Raw genomic sequence first — 16232 nt, 5'->3', positions numbered from 1 at the left:
AACTTTCCAGGGCACCAAGAACAGATCTGCTTCAAAATGTGCCTTGAGGAGAGGCCTCATGTCCTGGAAATAAGTTCAATAGAGTTACTGGCCCATATGAATGTGGATTTTAAATAGCCAGAGAAATTACATCTGATCCAAAAATGCACAGCTGTTAGAGGGTTTCAGAATTAAAGCAAACAACATCTGGCACCCTCCCTACTTTTAGGTAATTTTAGAGAAGCCAAAAAAAAGGGGGGGAGGAGAGAAAACTGGGAGTATTCCATTGCTAGCACCTCTCCACATGTTCAGATTGGTCTAATATATTTCCTTTTTAAAGCTCAGCTCATACTTGTTCACAGAAAATAAGTATCTGTGGTAGTTTTTTCTGCTTAAGGTAAACAGATTTTTTTTCACTCCTCAATGCTTAATTTGAAAATGTTAAGAAGGGAATCTTACTTAAATGTAATTAATAGGAAATTAATCTGCTTCAAAATACTTTAGAAAGCTGAGATTTTACACTGTGGCATATTTTATAAAGTGATTTGTGGTTGTTTTTGTGTTACTATTTTACTTCTTGTATTTTGGTACAATACTTAGAGGTTTAGAAATGATTTTAAATAAATAAATTATTCCACTATTAGGTATGGCTTTACAATGAAGATCATGAGCTGATCCTAAACAATCTCCTATGCTTGGATGTGTCTGAATCTCGCGCTTCTGATCCACCACGCCTTATGAAATGCCATGGATCAGGAGGATCTCAGCAATGGGTGCTTGGGGTGAGTTGTGGACAAGAGTGGATGATTTCAGATCCCTTTCTGTGTGTGTCTTTGTGTGGGTAGGTATGTGATTTTCTAATTCTAAAAATCACATATGGGTTAACAATTCCACACTAATGTTTTTCAGGACAGGTTTCCTATTAAGTGATGTGTGTGCTCATCTAAATTATGTGGAGATGAGCCATTGTTGGAATAAAAATCCTTTTGAGGATGCGTGGAATAACCTGACAAACTTAACAATGGAAGACATTTATCTACTGGGGAGTAGCCATGCACTCTCAACACCAGCCCCTCAATACTCTCCACATACTGGAGGGCATGTCTGCAGGAGGGCTGTGCAATAAATTGCCCTATTGTTGAATACCAGTACTGTATTGAAATAACATTGTGATAAGTGTTTCCACAAGGCAATATGCCGCTAAGCAAAAAATGGAGACTTAACAGCTTCCCAGGGGGTAGCTCAGCTGAAGGACACTTCGCATTGCAGGCATGGCGTCTCCAGCTTTGTTTGCTTCCTCCTAACCAATAAGAAATGATGCCAGGGTAGTGCATTGCATTTTGAAAATGTGCATCTTTACTACCATGTCTGGTTATTTTAAAATGAAAGTCTGTTCTGCAGTCCATATCATCTAGAGGGCACCAGACTGGAGAAGGCTGACCTATATCAATATCCCATGAGATGAGCTCTCCGGGATTAGCTTCATGGAAAGAATAATCTCACTGTTTTTTGTCTACCGTGATAACATATTGTAATGTTTACAGAGTTCCCCAGCTTTGCAATACAGTGGTACCTCGGGTTAAGTATTTAATTCGTTCCGGAGGTCCGTTCTTAACCTGAAACTGTTCTTGAATTGAAGCACCACTTTAGCTAATGGGGCCTCCTGCTGTTGCCACGCCGCCGGAGCACGATTTCTGTTCTCATCCTGAAGCAAAGTTCTTAACCCGAGGTAGTATTTCTGGGTTAGCGGAGTCTGTAACCTGAAGCATATGTAACCTGAAGCATATGTAACCCCAGGTACCACTGTATATAGATTTGGGTAAGAAAAGTGATCCAAACAGATCACTGCAGCATCAAGCTTCAAACATTAGTGCCTGAATAGTTATTCAGAGTTCCTGTCCTCTGGATGAGTGGTGACTGAATCAGGGCAACATTTAACTGCCCTAGTAAGGTCAGCTCTTCTCACCCCAGCAAAGACAATATTCTCATTCAGAAGCAGGTTTTGAGCTGCTTTGCCTCAACTGTTGCGTTTTATTTTTCTGTCTCCAGAAACATAATCGACTTTATCAGGTGTCCGTCGGGCAATGCATGAAGGTAGCTGATCCGCTTAGCCTCAAAGGATATGTGACCATGGCAATTTGTGACGGCTCCCTCCCTCAGCAGTGGCGCTTTGAAAGCTAAGTGACAGTGAAGGCCCATTTCCACAGTAGCCTATAGTTGACCTTATAGAGCCTGCAGTCCCTGCTGCTATTTCTGAAACGGAACAGTTTGGGAAGCTTTTAGAAGCAAGCGGAATAGGAGCTGTGGCAGCCATGTTTCAATCTCTACACACATAGAAGTGCAATTCATGTAAGTTTTTTGCACTTCCCTGGCAAATGTAGATACTCTAAATAGTTAGACCATTGTATTTAATTAGGAAAGAAAATTAATATTGAATATTTCCAATAGTCAGATGACTACCTTGTCTTGCCTGTACTTCTTGCACAAGTATTACTGTACTATTATTTTCTTTGTTTGGATGATGAATTATTTTAACTGATCTGGAAAAAGAATATTCATTTTTAAACAAATCTCTGTATTTAATTTTAATTCATTAATTTTAACATTGTTAACATTTTATGTCACAGCATTTAAAATAAGTCATTACAGATTTTGATGGCTCTGGGCAGCATCCAGAATCATGAAGTGGAAATAGGTTTATACAGTGGGTCTCATGTCTTCTCCCTGCTGTATCCTGACGATCTGGGAATCCTTAGGGAGGTATGGGAATGGGGGCTGCAGCAGTCGGGAACAATTACTGGAATTCAGGTAGGGGCTGACTTGCAATAGCAAATTGGCATTTTAAGAGCAAGTATGGTACTTTTTCTGTTATAATCAGTTTCTGAGTGAAGAGGTCAACAGAAATGATTATGGTGCAAGATGTATGTATCTCAATACACTTGTGTGGAGTTTTTAATTTCTTCCTCTGGATTGAAAGCATTAATTGCTGATCTTTCCTTTATTGGTTCATTCAGCACTGGTTTAAAATGCAGTTGCATAATAAACTTGTGAAAATACTTCAGGGTTAACAATGTTTGAAACATTTTCTTTCTTTCTTTGAAATCAAGCAATATGCTTAGGACCTTGTCCAAAGGGGTTGGGGTGGGGGAGATATGTACCTTATAAGAATTTATTAAGTTTAAATTTGCCACAGAGTTAATTTTTACTGATTTGTGGACTGTATGCTGCTCAACATACAAATGGAATACCAGCTAGTATGTGCCACCTGTCTTACTTTAACAGGTTGTCTAGTTAGGCCTGCATCCCCAGCACATAACACAGCACACTATGAACACTTCTGAGCATAGACTGCACTTTCATTTCAGTGAAGCTAGCAGCTCTCATGAAGTATATAATCCAACAAAACAATGGCTATCAGCTGTACTGTGTTCATACAGAAAGAAAGCTGTGGGTGGAAGTTACAGCGCCAATTCAAGGAATTTGAATCTGTCCTAATATTTACTGTACCTTATTTTCAAAGAATTGAGCAGATTATATCCAGATGTGGAACGCTATGGTATCCAGAATAGAAAATTGGGTGGAGTTCTTGTGGGCAGTGATTTTACTCTGCAGATCATTCAAAAGCCATATACTATAAATAGTCTGGGAAGCATTCAGATTATATGAATTGCACTGTGGCTTTTTTCCAACTTTATCTGCTCGAGGTTATGTGCCTCTCAGCAATTAAATCATTGCTTTTGGTATTTTAGTTTGGAGTAAAGGTGATGGATTTATTTTTATATTATTATGGCTGCTTCCCTCTTTGAATGGCAGTGCAGTGCTGTACCAAATCTTGAGGCTCCTAAGTAAACCATCTAGGAACATTCTGGTAAAATAAGAAACATTTCCAAATGAAAATATAGAGGTAATATTTATAGATGTAAAATATTTTATTTGTAAATGCTGATCTTCTAAATCTGTTTCCACAAATTTCAAAGCCCATAACACTCTGTATACTTCAAAAATTCATTTTTTGCCAACATTAGATAACTATTATACAGAACAGAAAAAACCTGTAGGACAAATACTGGTAGGATGTTGGAATATTGTACAAGAGAAGAAAAATATTCGAGAAACAAATTTCATACAGCTATTTATCAAGAGAAAAATATATACAATTGATTTATTCTGTAAGATAAAAATACATCATGCCATATACATTACAAGTTCAGAACTGTAGCACTGAATATATCAACAGTTTTACAGTCCACTTTCGCTGTGCACACAAAAAACTTCATTTTTTTAATATTTAGACTGTGAAGTGTCAGTACCAGAATTTAAAGTACAAAATAAAAAAACTAACCTGCTTCAAAATGTTGATTAGGTTTCTACAAGCAAACACAAACAGTGTTTTATTTTTTTTAAAGAAATGTAAACAAAACAATCCATACAAACACATTTTTTAAATTACATTTTCCAAAACCCTATTGCCAGAGTCCTGCAGCTGAAAGCACAATTACACCTAATTTTTTCTTTGTTTTTACTTTTAAAGAAGGCAGCTATTGTATTAGACTTACGCTCTCACTACACATTTCTATTTTCATTACATGATTTAGTGTAAGCTGAACAGTTCATGTAATCCCCACTACTTTTTTCTGGAAAAGAAAATCAATGTTCAGCTTCTATTTTGGGTGGTTTTAGCAGTTATTCACAGTTATCACAAATTCTAAGCACAAAAAACCTGATTTAAGAAATAGGGATGTAACAATATAATACAAATAAAATAAATCAGTCTAAATTTCCTCAGACATCTACAAAAGTCATAGTTGTAATATACATGCTCTCTACCAGTCTTAACGGTTACTTAAAAAAGTTATTAATAGAGCACAGTTGAGCCTGCTTTAAAGATTAAAAAAATAAAGTAAAACCTCTCTTTAAATTGAGATTTTGGTTATTCCATAACAATTGTAATGGCATTTTTAATACATGAGATCATATTGTAACATCCCTATCAAAGTTTTATAATAAGCACCCGAACTGCTGCAAAGTCTGGTAGCATTTGGTCAATTACTATTTTTTTATACTGTACTTTATTCCTCAAAATATTTACACTTTTGTACAAAGTAACAGGGTTTGTTAGTTCTGCAGGTAACAGCAGCAGCTTGGCTTCTAACTTTTCCTTTTAAAAATAGCTTCATTCACTTATTTCAATAATAAATACAAAAAGTTTCTCTTATTTTACAGAAATCAAAAACTACAATAAACTGACTCATGGAATCAAGTATTTTAAATGTATTTTAGTGCAAGTTATTTCCCTTAGCTCTATCCCTAAGGAAGTCATTTCAGTACATTCCTTGTTCAGTGGTGTCTACTTTTATTTATTTATTTTTCTGTATTTAGAGGGCCTGCCCCTTTAATAAGTAAGGCTGTGGCCAGCACTTTGGACGTCTCCCTTTCGCTGGTGATTTCAGTCTACATTCATTGATGCCCCACTGCCCTTTTGCAGTTCAGCCATAGCTTCTCTGCCCAAGTTCAACGATTTCTCCTTATGAGTTCATAAAATCAAAAGTGCTGGACTGGTTTGGAGATCAGTTTCACCTCTGTGTGCCTCGGACATCAGGCAACAACTCCATATTCTGCCAGCTTGCTTCACACTGGTGTAGAATACAACTTTCAGAAGTGATTGCTTTCACACCCACCCATACCCACCCCATAAAAATCAAAAAAATCAAAATCACTTCTTCCTTGGGACAAGCAACCCCTGGAGACAGCAAGGAATGCATCTAGTTCATCCATTTTCGGCAGTTTACAGCTCCACAGTGACATGGAATCTTGTGCTGGTCATCTTCAAAATCAAACTTATAGTCATAACAGAGCTGAAAGAAAGGGGCTGCCAGTTAGGTTTGGTGTTTGCAAAATCAAGAACAACTACTCACCTCGTATATACATGGACGCGTTCTCAATTTCATCATATGTTGTTGGATTTTAAGTTGCTAACATTGATTATGGATGGAAGAAGCAGCTTCTTGCAAGGTGAACTGTGCCTGGGGTGCTAAAGCTCAGCCTCGTTGAATCAATATAGTGGTAAATGCCAAGTTCATCTGTAATGTGATAATGGGCTGAGCAGCCGTCCAGAATGGCTGGGGCAACCATTTCAGATGGGTGGGGTATAAATAATAAATTCTTCTTCTTATATTATTAATATCCTGAAATGGTGTTGCAGATTAAGGGTCGGTTTAGGTGATACCCCATATCTCTAACCAGTCTAATCAGCTCATTGTGGCTGTTTTTATTTGCCAGAGTTCTTGCTACTGAAAATATAGTGCAGAATCAAATGTGCTGATTGAGGTGCAAGAATGTTCCCCGAGGTGTTTGGAAGCATACACCTGAAAAGCCTTTATCTGTTGCTATCAAAGTAACTTTCCACATTGGGGGGAAATACATCTCCACATGAAACGGTCTGCATGCTGCCCGAGAACTCTACAACACTGCTGTGTGCATTTGAATGGGCTCCAAAACAGTTACACCAGAATGAAATATTTTTTTAAGTAGTAGTTTTCCAATATCCTATTTAGTGTGACGTTTCAGCATACAAAGCAATGTTTTACATTCTGCACACTTCTATATGTGTACTTGCAGAAGTAAGCCCTGTTGAGTTCAATGAAAGTTACTCCCAGGTATGTGGGTAGAGGAAAGTGGTAAATGTTAAACAGCTTTACAATATAAACAAACTTTAACAAGGCATTCTTCAGAATGGCTTCTAATAGATTGCCTAAAATGCTAAGCAGTGCATGGGGAAAAATACAAGGGGGTGAGACTGTCCAGTTGATGAGTCAACAGAAAATAAATAAATCATGGTACTTAAAAAAGAAGCAAGTGCTGAAACATTTTTGTAACTAGGAATTTTAGAAAGAAGAAATTGAGCATATTCTACAAATAAAGGTTTAAGCTACTAGAAGCTATGCAAATCCTACCTCTTCTCCCTTCTGGATTCTCCTGCTAGAGCTAATGATGATCTTATGTCCCCTTTCAAAGGTTACCACCTCAGCCACACAGTTTGGTGCACAGGAATGGTTAATATACCTACAAGGGGTGGGGGGTGGGGGGGGAAAGAAGAAATCCAGGCACATGTTTTAAAGTGTTGAGGAAGCAGACTGATTGTACTGTAAAATATATATACAACCTCTGACCTTTGCCCAGGAAAAAACAAAAGTTCAAAAAGTACTCTGGACATCTGCTTTGAGAGCACAAATCAAGGCTACAGTAAATTAATAAGGCAGCTTTAGAGTTTACTGGGAGTATGACAGTTGAATGTGCCAACTTAGAGAATAAAGGCAATTGTGGAAGAACACTTCCAGTAGAACTCCTCAGAAAAGAGCCAGCAAAGAGAACATGGCTGGCATCCAAAAATGAGATCACCATTCCTCTCAAGAGCCACCCACCTTGCAGGACCTCCTGTCAATGTGGCATCAATGACATGGTCATTGTCAATGCGGAACATGTACACTCCGCGATTCTGCGAGGAGGGAAGCAGAGAGAAAATGCTGTCAGATCTGTACAAGAAGAGTCAATCATTCAAACAAAAGGAGTGGCACACAGTTCAAAGTGTTTTTCAGATTCATAATGAGACAACCCATTAGCATACTATGGGAGACTCGGGTATATTTATACCCAACACAGAAAGCAGAGCATGCTTACTAGTATTTTGTGACTAGATGTATTGAAAAGAAAAGGCAACCTAGAAGATCCTTTAGAGACAGGCTCAGACACGGCCACAAACTAATAGTCTCAGTCCCTCTAAATCAGGCATGTCCAACTTCCAAGAGATGTGATCTACTACCACTATTAAAAAACAGGCAGTGATTTACCCTTTGGATTGACCAAAGTAGTTGAGCTGTTTTTGGAGAGCAAAAGTTGTTGAGTTTTTTTTTGGGGGGGGGAGATTGACCAGGGATGCCCAGCGATCGGCCGGTAGATCGCGATTGACCTACTGGACATTCCTGTTCTAAATGAATTCACAGGCTCGCACAATCTGTACCTATAGTCACAGGATGGTAGTGGGGACATGGATGTTGCTCTGAATGATTGGTGTGTACGTAGTCTCTGTGTTGCACAGATCTCTCTACATATATGGGCCCACATCTCAGTCCATATGGACACGAACACACATTTTTCACACACAATGTTTATGAAGCACAATGAACATCTGTTAATACTTTGAGCCATTTTTTGAAATTCTCCAGAAACACCAGGTGCTCCTGCTATTTGAAGACACAGTTCTAATACATGTCAGCATTCACAAAGCTATAGCTGTTTGCTCTGGAGAAGAGCTCGCACATTTTTGGCTATCTTACATGAGTTCTTGAAACAGGTTAAGTTGCCTTATGTAATACCTGAGATTCATAAAGCTTCTCTTTCCTGTTGGCTACCTCATTGCGGATGATGGTTCCAATATATTCAATGACCATGGTGTGCTTTTCAATGTCTCTAGCAGCATATAAGCCCAGGCCCTACAAAGAATAGTAGATGCTTTAGGAATATCTCAGTACCAGAGTGCACAACCTGAACACTATGTTGGTGTGGTTTAGCATTAGGGTACAAGAACTTACATGACAGAACTGATGCTTTTTAGCAAACTTACAGTCAATCCTACACATGTTTACTCAGAAGTATGTCCCTCTATGTTCAATGGAGTTTACTCCCGTTTAAGGGTGTTTAGAGTGCAGCTCAAATCAGCAAGGGGAAAAATAACACTAACATAGCCCACCAGTACACAAGTGCTATTCAGACCTTAATGTAAATTGCATGTAGTCTTTTAGGCAAGAAACCTCACAAGTGGCTTACATAAGCCACAATACAATATATTAATAAAATACAGGATCACAAATACATCACATATATGAAACAGCCCCGAAAAACAGCTGCATGTCCAGCAACAGGCAAGCATCATATGATTAATATCAGCTAAAACATTTAAACCATTTCAAATCAGTGAGATCATAACATCTTTAAGAGTAAGTGGCTTGAAAATAATGGGCTTTATAAAGCCCTTTTGAAGGCCTGCAGTTGGGAAGGAGCCATTGAGATGAAGTTCCAAGAGTGCAGGGCTAGCACCATAAAGGCCCTATTCTTTATGCCCACCAATCTGATTGATCTTATAGGCAGGCCTTACAGCAGGGTCTCCACAGTTGATCTCTGGGCCCAGGCAAGTATGAAGGGCTCCTTTCTCCTTTAAAGATCAACACCAGTATATGAAACTTAGTGATGTTATATATTTTACCAGCCATCTGGCCCACATTGATAGATATTTTCCACTAATGGAAATGTTCTAGCAATCTTCAAAGGCAGCCCTATATGCAATAGCAAAGTTGGGATGTCACTAGTTCATGAATAACAGAAGTCAGGTCCACTCTGTCTACATAATTGGGGCTCCTCTCTTGTGGAGCCAATCATCTACCGGCCAAGCAAGTTTAGCAGCAGGCCGAGATGAGCAAGGCAGACTACTCTGTCCACCCCCTTTGTGACCTAACAAACCCCAAACTCCCAAATTAACTAACACATCAACAGCAAATATGCAGATAGAAGGCCAGTAGTGGTGGTGATAGTATATTTTATAGATTGTCACATGTACAGCTTATCTGCATATTGAACAGATGTTTGTTCCCTTGAGACCAAGATGGCTGACTTTGAGAAACTATATTCCAAGCAGCACACATTTCCCCCGAAGATATTAGAAAACCGTCTGGATTCATCATCCTCTGGAAGCAGACTATTAGTGTTGACCCTCCACCACTGTGAAGGTTACAAGAAGCCTGAAGGTCAAATTTAATCAAGTAATGATCAGTTCATGACAATGAAGCTATTACTAGCTCCTCCTCCCACAGAGAATTTCCCCCTAGCCCAGTACAGAACACCAAAGTATGCTATACAACTTACATTGAGCCTGATTTTAATCTGAGCTAGACCATGGCTTCATATTGTTTTCATGGTTGATTGGAAGAGACAGTGGCATAACTTTAAAAGAATGAATGCATTGCACAGCAAAGTTGTTGCAACTGACCTGAATACGTGAGCGTGCCAAATAGACGTTGGATTTCCATTCGGTCTTCATTTTTCGGTACTGAGAGGACTTTGAATGAACAAACTGTTTACTGTAAGGTGCATTCAGTTCTCCTGTAACTGTGCTCTGAAATGACTTTGAAGTGCTGGTGCTATTTAAGGTATGAGGCCTGCAGTAGTGGGTCATATAACAGAAGAGACAAAGAAGGAAAACTGAAGATCTCTCTGAATTTTATGACATTTAGAGATTGTTGTTTTTTAAAAAACAAACAAACTCAAAGACAGACAGACATTCAAAGCCAGCTAGCAGAGACAACAAAGCAGCTCCCCTGGCTCAGACATGCACATACACAGCCAACAACAACAGGGTTTGTAAGCAGCACACAGAAGCACAGGTATCCTACGCAGCCTATAAACCCTGGGCTGTACTATGTGAATTTAAAATAAAATACCTTAACACAAACCTCTTGACATGGCTGCTCATTTTTGGCTCAGAGCGGGCGCAGCCTGTGGGGTTGATGGCAAGAGGAAGTTCCATGAGAGGGTTTCGGCCATACCGGAAGGTGTAATGTTCACAAGCCTCAACCCCAGGAAGCTGTAAACACACCAAGGAGTCACATGTCAATGCAGTTGCAGAACAGCCAAAGAAATGTTCTCTGATTCAGGGATAGGTTTAGGAATTAGAATAGCACACACACAGAGAGACAGCACTCAGTGAAGTGCTTTACAAAACTGCCTTCTTTTTCCTTCTTGCTTTTCTTTAAGAGCACAGATCCACAAACCGATTGTACAAACCCAACCCTGCCTTTTCTATCCGAGCCTGCAATGCTCAATAAGCCCTTGGGTGCTTTGCCCACTCACATAGTATCTACTAATGCAGACTTCTACCTGCAAAACCTGCTGCCATAAGTGTTGAAGAGAAGAGAAAGAGGTGGGGCGGGCGGGCAGACAGGCAATTACAATACCCCACATCAAACCATTGTTTCCTGTTTCTAAACCTCTGAAAGTGAGCCTATAACCCTGGCCAAAAGGCCTGCTTCAGGGCTTTCCACTGACTAAATTTTAATGCTAGTTATGGCACAGCAATCTATAGCAAACTATTTCTTCCTTCAGACTCTATGACAAGTTTTCAATAGAGCCTGGACACATGTTACACGCATCGCATAAAAAAAGTCCCATGTCTAAGACAAACAATGATTTACTACTAAAGAGTAACAAGCCAAGAACTGGCCTAGTACAACCGCATGACCTCTTACCGATTCAGCAATCCTAGCCACTGCAGAGACAGTCAAACCAAAAAGGTCTTCACCCTTTAGATATGCAGGGAATAGCTGCAGCATTTCAGAACTCCTCCTTACTGAAGCAACAGGCTCTAGGATTTTATCCCAAACACCTGCATAGGATAAAAATTACAGTGAATCACAAAATAAATGCAAGGGGAAAAAATCACCACAATAAACTTGTTTAAAGTCATATCTACTTTGGATGTAACACTAGAATTGCTCTAAAATACTAAGGGGCAGATTGTGTTTTTAGGATTCTCCTGCTCCCAATATGAATTCTTTACATCAACATCACTTCTGCATGGAAAACCATCTATACTTTGTATATTGACTGTCCTATATGATGAACACAGCACGCACACATGGCAAAATAGCACGGAGATCATCACATACAATACTGACATGGGTACTCACCATTTGCTACAAAGAAGTCATTTGTGCATTGACGAGTTAGCTCGCGTGAAGTGGACTTACATGCAATAGGTCTAATGGCTTCCAGTAATCAGTTAGAAATATCAAATGAATGTAAACAATGAAATGCACATCTAGCACTTAGGCCAAAGACTTTCACAAGATTCCGTGTTACCTTTAGGGGTTGAGTCAGTAAGAACCAGGTCTTCATGGCCTTGCTCAACGATCCTGATCACAAAGAGGGGAAGACCATCCTTCTCTTCAATGGAACACAGGTAGCGACACCTGCGGTTGGCATAGCGTGTGCTCCAATACAACCGGCTGGCCTCGTAACCCACAGGGTAGAGCACCTTTGAAGAATGGAAGGCCTGCATCTGGTGTGGCAGCAGCTGGCCAATCGTGTGGAAGATGAGGCTCCCCACCCGGAAGGTGTGCTCGCGATCCCCCCGTTGGACTATGCTGGCAATTTGTCGGACTTCATCCCGCTGGACGTATACCCGCCTGAAGACTGCAAAATAGCTGAGTTCTTGCTCGTGAGCGCCCTTTGGTTTGTGCATAGGGCAAAGCATAGTTTTGTCTTTAAAAAACATGCATTGTGCTTTAATGGCGCAGGTAAAGTGATAAATATTGGTGCACCTTAACCTGTGACAGCCGCTGGTGGCGCCCATTTTGTGACAGAACATGCATTTCATCTGCAAGCCCCTTCGCAGGGCGAGCTCCACATTGATTAAGGCACCAGCTTGTGTCTCATAGACCTCAGTAGACCAAAGAGCACAGTTCAAGTGGACCCAAACATCTAAGTCAAGGTTTAGAAGTCTTGCTGGTCCATCTGTCAGCCCATCGCCCTCCTCATGACAGAAACAACACTTTCGGTAGTCCTTCGGCACTGGATCAGGTTTAATGGTTGTGCCCAGCTTTTTGAGGAATTCATCTATCTCCTCATCACAAGGAGGTTTGAATGTTCCTTTAGGAATCACAATCTGTATGTTCCACTTTTTCCACTTCATTCCTTTCCATTTCTTACTTACTGGTCGACAGTCATCCAGACCATTCGGTATAGTTCTCAGGCGGGGTTTTAGCTTCACGGTTACCTTAAGCTCATCTGGTTTTGGCTCGACTCTGGCTGCTTCAAAAGCAGGAGGGAAGGTGATAAGGGGCGAGGAAGGCGGAGAAATCTTTTCCTGTAGCTGAGGCAGGCAGTGCACATCTAACGTAGAGATGTTGTTGTTATACTGATGGAACACTTTGGGGGCTGCCTCCTTCAATGGAAACTGTGGCAAGGTTGGAATTGATTCCTGAGAAATAATAAAGCAATTAAATATGGAATCAAGGAAAACACGTTTGGTCAATATTATTTCAAAGTCAGATGCCTATGATGTATTATGGTAGTTATGAATGCATGAACCAGCAGCATCCTATTTTACTTGCAGAGGAAACCTTATTATCTTCCTGGTGCTGTGTCTTCCCAGGCAGTGTGGTAGACCAGTAAGACTAATAATAACAGTAAATGCTTAGAAGACATGTGCTAGGAATTTATAAACTTAAGGCTGATTTACTTGCAGGTAAGTATGCCGGCTTGATGTTTGCAATGATATACTTCTCCACTTACAAGCAAATTTATTCATGGGCAGGCACGTCAGATTGCAATTTTAAGCAGAAAGTTTTAACAGAACAAAGTTACCTAGGATTCCTGAATCAAAGTTAGTGAGTTATTGATACTCCAGGGAGACAACCTGAAAATGATATCATAAACCACCACCCAAGATAAGATTCTGATGGCACCAAATATTCATGGGACGTATCATGCATATGTATGTCACTGAATGATGGCTAGAATGCACTGGGAATATCTGCTGCATGTGTTACCTGCTGCTTCAAATGATGCCAGCACAGGAAATACACTTAATAGATTGTACCCTCTATTGCAACAAAACTGAATTTTTTGAGACAGGTACTGATTTAATCTTCTAGAGTTAACTGAAATGAAAGCTACTCTTCGTTTACACTAGAGATGGATCTTGCAAACATTTTTTTAAAAAAATAAATCAGAATACAGTATTCCATCTAGCTTCAGAATTTTGAAAGAAACTGAATCACTGTATATATTTCAATTAATATTTATTGTGTATTTTATTAATGCAGCAGCACTGGGAATTACCTTGCTTTCTGAGCTTTTAGCTTGCATGGATGCTGAATAAAGAACAAAGCAGTTGTTGCTACAGAAGACAATGTCTTTCTCCATTCTTTCAGACTTCTCTCTAGAATCCTGGAAATAATAAGCCAAAGAGCGTAAACATGAACTTCAGGGAATTTCATTTTTAGTACATTTAGTAAATTAGAAAAACCAAGCTGCCCATTACTTGTAGAAACCTTTTCTTATGTTAATACAAAATATTGGAGAACAAATCCTATTCAGAATGAACTAGGGAAAGCATTCACTTATGTTGGTAGTAATGCCAATGTGTTTATAACTCAAGACTTTGCTAATTACGTAAATGTGAGTTGATGAAATACCGTATTTTTCTGTGTATAAGACACCCCCCATGAATAAGACAGCCCCCTTTTTTTAACCCAAAATTTTAAAAAATCAGTATTTGAAAGATCAAACAAAACAACTTTCTTTCAAAATAAAATAAAATAATAAGGAAATTGTCCAGTAGCACCATAGAGACCAACTAAGTTTGTTCTGGGTATAAGCTTTCGTGTGCATGCACACTTCTTCATATACTTTCTTTCCGTTAGAGTGACAGGGGGAGCTTTTTTGGAGAGATCACCTTCAGACCCAGGCAAAAAGTGTGCAGGATCAAAATGAGCTGGCACGTAGAAGAGAGGGGGCCAGTCTGTTGCCGTCAAGCTCTTCGCAGCCTAAGCCACAACCTGCCCTATCCTGCTCTGCCTAGAGACCGTGGCAGCAGCAGCAGCAGCAATGCCCAGGTTCCAGGATCAAAGCTGCTGTAGCTGGGAGTAGATCCAGGGGCTTTCACATGCCAGTCACCTCTCCGTGGACTAGGCAAGGTGAAGCAGGCAGGTGCCAGAACCGGAGGAGCCGCCTGCTCCCCTCCCCAAATAACAACTTCAGTGCACCACTGACGTCACCAAACTTTGGCAGAGAAGGTTGGGCCAAAGTTTTGGAAGGTGGGAGGGGCAGCAGAGCAGAGCCTTCCGCACAGGGTGACAAGGCGTCCTCTTCAGCACTGCACTAGAGGAGCTTCGACAGCAGCCTTTCTCAACCTGTGGGTCCCGAGATGTTGTTGAACTACAACTCCCATCACCCCTAGCTAGCAAGGCCAGAGCTCAGGGGTGGTGGGAATTGTAGTCCAACAACATCTGGGGACCCACAGGTTGAGAACCACTGTTCTACAGGATGCCTCATGAAGCTTAGGCTCCATGCATCAGGCTCACTCACGACAGAGGGGGAAAGAGTGACTTTGAGCATGAGCAAAGCGCCATTCTTTTTCCGCCATGTCACCTGACAGCAGCCAAGCTTCTCTCCTCTCCCCACATTCTGTTTATAAGACAACCCCCAAATTTTGACTGAAAAAAACCAGGTAAACACAGCGCCTTATACACCGAAAAATACAGTATATTTGTTTCTTGATGTAAAAAATAGTTCACACTGCACCTCAGAATGTTAATTTAAGACACACAGCCCTTTCACTATGCACTATTTGTAACAAGAAATGCTGGCATGTTGGCTTGTAGTTACATGCCAAATCTACCATTATTTTACATATGATTTTGATTGTATGAAACTACTTGGTAGCGAGAATAGTTTCAAGGAAAGATAAATTGGCTGCTGGTGCTAGTATGGAGGCATGCAGACTTCTGAAATTTCTACTTTGAAGCCCTCTGGTATTTATTCACAGGCTAGAGAATCCCCAGGGATCTTTATTTTTATAGAACTGTTGAAACAGCAGAAATAAAATGAGAGCAAGATTTTTTAAAATTATGAACTCTCTTCTCCTGCAACTGATAAAACCTTATTACTCTGGAATGGCTTTTTGAGTTATTTCTAACTTGCCAGAGACCACTTGTTAATGAAGGGGAAATCTCTACTGAATTCTACCAACCTCCAAAATGCAGAACAGTAATAATTAAATAGTTGTACAATGTCAAGTATATGAACTGTAGGAATCAACCTGACCCCCTCTTTTTGTAGTTTAACCTTATAAAGCAAAAAGCAATAATAGACAAACGGGTATCACAGTAGTACCTGTTTCAGGAAAGGTAGATCACTGAAGGATTTCCGTACTCCACTGCCCAGAACTACGACTTTACAATGAGAGCACCACTGTGACCTCAACCCTGAACCATCTGCAACATGTGGACTGTGTGCCTTATAGCCTGCCAAGACTTAACAAGAACACCAACAAGTTACAAAGTGTCATTCTGAATAGAGCATATGCATTACTTCAGTGTAAGTATTAACATGGGCGTGCGTGTTCCTCCAAATAATTTATCCTGATTTCATTTTTAAAGCACAATTTCCCTACAACTGTTGCACAGCAACACACCTTCCAC

The 16232-nt window shown here is 40.1% G+C and overlaps 2 protein-coding genes across 21 annotated transcripts in view; one reads left to right on the top strand and one right to left on the bottom strand.

The window, feature by feature from the left end:
* The window catches only part of GALNT11 (polypeptide N-acetylgalactosaminyltransferase 11), a 28163-nt gene extending 25113 nt beyond the window's left edge, over positions 1-3050 (top strand). For all 5 annotated transcript variants that reach the window (XM_083406445.1, XM_083406444.1, XM_083406443.1 and 2 more), the window contains 2 exons: positions 624-761; positions 2029-3050. In XM_083406445.1, coding sequence (XP_083262571.1) covers positions 624-761; positions 2029-2160 — 270 coding nt within the window. In that variant the 3' untranslated portion in view covers positions 2161-3050. The remainder of the gene's footprint in view (positions 1-623; positions 762-2028) is intronic.
* Positions 3051-3889: 839 nt separating this feature from the next.
* Positions 3890-16232, bottom strand: part of KMT2C (lysine methyltransferase 2C) — a 143104-nt gene continuing 130761 nt past the window's right edge. For 15 of the 16 annotated variants that reach the window (XM_083405853.1, XM_083405862.1, XM_083405854.1 and 12 more), the window contains 10 exons: positions 15925-16064; positions 13870-13977; positions 11887-13006; positions 11274-11410; positions 10470-10612; positions 10019-10187; positions 8352-8468; positions 7401-7474; positions 6933-7041; positions 3890-5834 (listed from right to left, as the gene is read on the bottom strand). In XM_083405853.1, the coding sequence (XP_083261979.1) occupies positions 5742-5834; positions 6933-7041; positions 7401-7474; positions 8352-8468; positions 10019-10187; positions 10470-10612; positions 11274-11410; positions 11887-13006; positions 13870-13977; positions 15925-16064 (2210 nt within the window). In that variant the 3' untranslated portion in view covers positions 3890-5741. The remainder of the gene's footprint in view (positions 5835-6932; positions 7042-7400; positions 7475-8351; positions 8469-10018; positions 10188-10469; positions 10613-11273; positions 11411-11886; positions 13007-13869; positions 13978-15924; positions 16065-16232) is intronic. The other variant, XM_083405863.1, reaches the window with a different exon arrangement.

This window comes from Podarcis tiliguerta, assembly GCF_965153285.1.
Source record: "Podarcis tiliguerta genome assembly, chromosome: 12".
Taxonomy (NCBI): Eukaryota; Metazoa; Chordata; class Lepidosauria; order Squamata; family Lacertidae; genus Podarcis; species Podarcis tiliguerta.
This window is presented reverse-complemented; position numbering and strand designations above follow the sequence as displayed.